The sequence below is a fragment of the Dermacentor andersoni genome, chromosome 5 (assembly GCF_023375885.2).
Source record: "Dermacentor andersoni chromosome 5, qqDerAnde1_hic_scaffold, whole genome shotgun sequence".
Taxonomy (NCBI): Eukaryota; Metazoa; Arthropoda; class Arachnida; order Ixodida; family Ixodidae; genus Dermacentor; species Dermacentor andersoni.
The window spans coordinates 200,243,864-200,249,694 of record NC_092818.1 but is presented as its reverse complement, the minus strand read 5'-3'; the positions used below and the strand labels follow the sequence as shown (position 1 = coordinate 200,249,694).

At 47.3% G+C, this 5,831-nt stretch overlaps 1 protein-coding gene across 1 annotated transcript; it reads left to right on the top strand.

The window, feature by feature from the left end:
• The first annotated feature begins 1,927 nt into the window (after nt 1-1,927).
• LOC126532257 (toll-like receptor 2) lies at nt 1,928-5,455 on the top strand. Its single transcript, XM_050179918.3, has one exon. The coding sequence runs from the start codon at nt 2,410-2,412 to the stop codon at nt 4,879-4,881; it is 2,472 nt and encodes an 823-aa protein (XP_050035875.3). The 5' UTR covers nt 1,928-2,409; the 3' UTR covers nt 4,882-5,455.
• The last annotated feature ends 376 nt before the right edge of the window (nt 5,456-5,831 follow it).

Genomic DNA, 5,831 nt, shown 5'->3' with positions numbered 1-5,831 from the left:
CATCGTTAGCAATAAATTTTGGTAAACCAAGACGATTCCGGAGAGCCTCCCGCTCTAGAAGAACCAGGGGGTTAATTTTGTATGCTGTCTACAAGAGAATAGCACGCACCCAAATTCGAGTGTCCATCAAACGTACATGCGATAAACCTTTATTAGAGTTTCCCTGCGTAGCCCAGAGTGATGTCGGCCATGTTTGCTTATCATGGCAGCACCGCGTGCCGCCATAGATTTATCATGATCAATGTGATTTCGCCAGCTGAGTTCTTCGTCGCATATTACACCTAGATATTTGATAACGTCAACTTGCGAAATTATTGCCTGACGGTATCGGAGAGAGATATTGACCGGTACATCCAATGGAAACACATTGAAGGAACTTTTGTTGACATTAAGCGACTCACTTTGCGTGAATTAGCTGCGGTGGCACTACCCCTCTTGTTGTCGGTGATTTCAATGTGGATGTGTCGGTACCGAAAGGGGAGTGGTTTACGCGTTCCGTGTTGCAGACATATCCCTTGCAATGCCACACCGATCCGGACCACCCAGCGGCGTACGTGCATCGATTTGACATTATCAAAGAATGTGATTGCAGTTGCGAGGGAAATAAGGACCACCGACCAAGACAATGAACGAGTGTGCGTACCTTTCGTGACGCTAACCCCCCATCAAGACAATAAATGAGTTCGTACTTTTGCTCAAAATTGTGGGCCACCTCCGTGTCGTGTGCTAAACAGCTTCGCTGGGCAACCACCTTCACGGAGTGGTATGATTCATGATTTTTCTTTTAGTTGTTTCTCTAAAGAGTGTAAATAACGCCTGCCAAACAAGAATTTCGTTCATATGACTAGCGAGCAGCTCTCTCTTTTTCATTGCAAGTTCCTGTAAGTGATTTCGCTTCTTTAAATGGGTTTGTGGCCGAAAAAGAGACAATTGCTTGTGATATAATTTGCCAAAATTTCTAATCCTTAACTTTTGGAAGCCAGGCATCTTCCAGGCCTTTCACTTTAAGAGTAACACCCGAAGTTTACCCCTTTATTAAATAAAAACCCTGAAAACGAACGGCTATGTTTGTACCTCTTGTGCCCGAATGACACAGCCATTCTAAGGGATTGGCTAAGACTTGACACACGTCCAGCGGCAAACACCTAATGGCAAAATCAGAGAGATAGAGAGAGAGTGAAAAAACATTTATTAACGAAATCAAGCAAATCAGCGAAGCCGTGGAGCACAATGCGCTATTCCATTGTGGTATCAGTGCTTTATAGATACGTATGCGCTTACATTACACTGCTATGTATACAAGTGTTACGCAGGAATTCGTTTTTTTATTTACGCAGCACCAGACGTGCACTTACTGGCATTATTCGGACGGGCAGCACACAGGTCTAATATAGTCCTGTTTGCTGAAGTTTGCATTCGACGTACATATAACCTTCAAATTATAACCATCAAATGTATATTAGTATAGCAGCTATTCTTTGCCAGTTTGCTTTCTTATTTGTTAGTATTTTACATTATCGTTTGAAATCATTGCCCTACCTTTGTTGCTGCCTGACAGACACTGTCACCAAACCCAATGCGACTTTGACAGGCCTGTTTCTTGGAATTTAAAATAGCGCGAAAGACGGAACACCAGTAAAGGAAGCAATTAGACACGGCGCTTCTTTTACTGTTGTTCCGTCTTTTGCGCTGTTTTAAATTCCATGTATGTAGCATGAACTCGTCCAAGCATCTACTTTAGCTGATTCTAGTCCTTTTTCATTGTATCCAAGCAATAAATTATTATTATTATTATTATTATTATTATTATTATTATTAATATTATTATTATTATTATTATTATTATTATTATTATTATTATTATTATTATTATTATTCTCATAATCATCATCCACAAGCACTTCCGGCGACCATACCGTCCTATCCAGCAGCAGCCACACCGAACCCGTGTAGGTGGGGGACGGAGCAGACAAAGAAAGCTTCGCTTTAACACTGATGTCTCCTATACAAAAGAGTGATACGCGTATGCCTAACACAAGCGCTGCCGTCGCCTAACTTTTGCAACGTACGCAAAACAACGAAGGACGCATTCATTATGAGGAGCTTTAGATCTCGCAAATGGGTCTGGGTACGGAAAGACTTTTTATTCTGGAAAGCGCCAGGCCCGACTTGCGTTCTGTTGTGCTCCTTTGAGGTTGTTTTGTAAGCCTGGCGCTTTGCGTCCACTAACTTTGCGTACGCAAAATATAAAACTCCCTATTAGTCAAAAACAGCGAGGAAGGAGGATAATTATCTGACTGTGAGTATAGGCCAAATAGCGCGACGAAAAATTTACGTTCCTCGTTCATTGCCTTTCTGTGCTGTTTACGTTTCGCAATTATAAACGCATCACATTCTTTTTTTTGGATTATGGGACTGCAAATGGAAATAGAAATTGGGAAAGCAATGTTCGTACGAGTTGCGCAGCAAGTATTTTTGTTCTGTAAGCCTCGCGTTAATTGGCAGATGATGAGGTGGTATCCATTTTATGGTGCGACATCATTGCACAATAATGTGGCTGATTATTTCCCAACTATCTGGTTGCAGGTACCGATGGGTACAAGAATCGCCGTAGTGCTTCTGTGGATTGCAACAAGCGTCGATTGCCATGTCTTGCGCCATGGGTGCCACGAAATCACGGGACAAAGCACACTGCTGACGCGATTCCGGCACTGCAAGGTGACCATTGAAGACGGGCACCTTAACGCTCTTTGCAACATCCTCGTTGTGTCACCGCCCCTGCAAGAGTTCATCCCCGCAGATCCCGAGGTACTGACGATGGAACAGCTTCTCGTGTCGGACAAGCCCGTAGTCAATATGACTCCAGAGGACGGTCCTGCGTGCTTATCGCTGCGCGCAGTCAAGCTTAAGAAGTGGGATGACTTCCCGCAGGCGTTGGCCAAGAATTACGACCACTTCTTGACGGCCGAGCATAGGCACTTCGGACCATTCAGCGTCTACTCTATGCTAATCTACATTCGACAGATGACTTTCAGCACCACATTCAACAGAGGCCCGCCATTAGCTGCCGCTGTGCCCATTGGTAGGCTGGCAGACGGAAGCTGCAGCTTTGACATCTACGGCTTTGTCGACCGCTACCACCACAATTTCAGTTCAAAACCTGACATACCGGCGTTCGTCAAATACTGGAATCTCCGCTTTACTATGACGGAGGCGGCGAACGTTACGTTCACTGACACGGTCAAGATGATCCCCATTGCACTGTTCAGGATTGTAGCCCTCACACCCATCAAGCGTGTTGTCTTCCACAAGTGTAACTTTGAGCGCATCGGTTTTAACGAGATACCACGCGTCAAGGGCCTTGAGAGCCTGGAGTTCTTCCAGGCGCCTATTAAAGAAGTTCATCCGTTTGCTTTCGACCTGAGCAGAGATCTGAAAAATATTTCATTCGTCAGCACAATGCTTTCAGGCATTCCAGAAGCGATCTTTCTGTTGAAGCAGCTTGACACACTCGACATGAGCGACACGGACGTGCCTCGTAACGCCACCTTCGGGTTTTGTCCTGGAAAGTGCCCGTGGAATAGCACTGCGCTACGGCTAATAATTAGTGGCACCAACCTTACCACGTTACCAAATCGCGCCTTCTGCGGATTCCCGATGCTGAAGGAAGTCTTCTTGGACAGGTGCCGCCTGACAAATATCCATGGGTCACCGTTCGAGTGCTTGGAACAACTAGAAGTTCTGTCAATCTCTCGAAACGATATTAAGTGGCTTCACGGAGAAAACCTAAAGGGTCTTAAACGCCTAGTCTATCTGAATATGAACAATAACGGTATTACCTATTTGCAAGGCTCACACGTATTATCTAATCTCATCTCTCTCCGCACACTAGCAGTCGCCCAGAACGAGATCGATGAAGTGCAGTTTGATTCCATGAACAATTTCGCTATACAGGAGCTTAACCTCGCAGGGAACCAGTTACGACTGTGGAGGCCGCCACTCTTTATTCACATGCGTAAATTGAAAGACCTGAACTTGGCGGACAACGTGCTCTCCCGGATAGACGACGACATGCGGCGTGACTTGTATCACATCGACCATGTGAACGTCAGTTACAATCCCTGGGACTGCTCCAGCTGCCAGCTGAAAAACCTTCGTTCTGTTTTGCAAATGCACCCAGACATGTGCAACAACTGTTTTTTATGTGCGCAACCCCTGGAGCAATACGGGAAGGACGTCCGATACGTGACCTGGCCAGAAGACAAATGCAGCCCGCTTGACCACTATAGGACCTACGGTGTCCCTGTGATCCTTTCCTTCATGAGCATGACCATGCTGGCCTACGTTCTTTACCGGAACCGCTGGTACTGTATGTACGGCCTGCTGTACCTCAAGGTATCCATCAAAGGATATCGAAGGCAAAGACACTCTGACCGCTTCATCTGGGATGGTTTCTTGTCCTACCACACCTCGGACGCCGACTTGGTTCGGGACGTGCTTATTCCGCGGCTAGAGTCACCTCCCATGCATTTCCGGCTCTGCGTGGCCGAGCGAGACTTCATTCCGGGCCTCCCGATTGTTGAAAACATCTGCCGCGCCATAGCGCTGAGTCGCACATCGGTTTTTGTGTTGAGCCGCGAGTTCTGTCGCAGCCGGTGGTGCATGTTCGAGCTGAGTCTGGCACACCACCGCCTCTCCGAAAGCGATCGCCATTACGGTATTGTGTTGATAAAGAAAAACGACGTAGACGAGTCTGAGATGGGCGACGTGGTCGAGTATTACGTCAAGTCACGCACCTACGTCCAGTTGCCCTTGGATAGCCCGGGCGATGCACAGAAAGGCTTTTTTTGGCTCCAGCTTCAGGCGGCATTGGAACACTAGGGGTGCGATCTTGTACGCGTTCCAAAATAGAACGGAGGCGGTTCGTTCCACCGAGCCAAATACGATTCGTCAATTTGAACCGTGCCGAACGCCATGACGTCAATTGTGACGTGATATCTGCTGTCAATCATTCCGTGTCGTCTGCTATCGGACGAACGGAACGGAACATACCGCCTATTTCGTGATGTAAAGAACGAACCGCCTCCGTTCTATTTTGGAACGCGTACAAGATCGCACCCTAGAAGTGCTAACATGGCAACGTATTCAGAATCGACATAGAATAGAATAAACAGAATAGAAGGTGTGCTGCAAACAAGATTTCAAGAAAGAAAGAAAAGCTATTGGGGCGCCTACGCAATTCATACGATGTGCAAATGCGAGAGAATTACTTGTCACTGAGTTATGTCGCTGAGTTTAGTGTCGCTGCGAAATGTTGCTGAGTTTAGTGCTGCTGCGTTATGTTTCCGAGAGTAATGTTGCGGCATATGGGGTCGCAACAGCTCAAGACGACAAACCGGTCACACCACGATATCTCAGCTATGGTTCTTTCGCAGATCTAATTAAAGTAGTGTTCCAATCACATTGTGTTGAGTGTTCTTTCTGTGATGACACCATCTTTCAGCGCAATGTCGGGGACATGGGGGGGGGGGGGGGGGGCTCGCTGCAGCCGCTGCAGCCGCTGCAGCTCGCTCTGCCTTTGGCGTTGTCGGGGACTTGGGTGGTGAACGTTCATTCGCTGCAGCAGCTCGCTGAGTTGCAATGTTCTCGCACTTGACCGGCAGTGAACTGGCGCTTCCGGCCATGGTTCGTTGTGTCGCCTCATAATGTAGACGCGAGCAACTCAACGTCGGACGGTGAAGACTCCACAGAGCCGACATTGGCGCCACTCCTATCATGCTCCATCTAGTGAATCGCCCACCAGGCAGAGCCCAACCACGTGCACAGCCTCG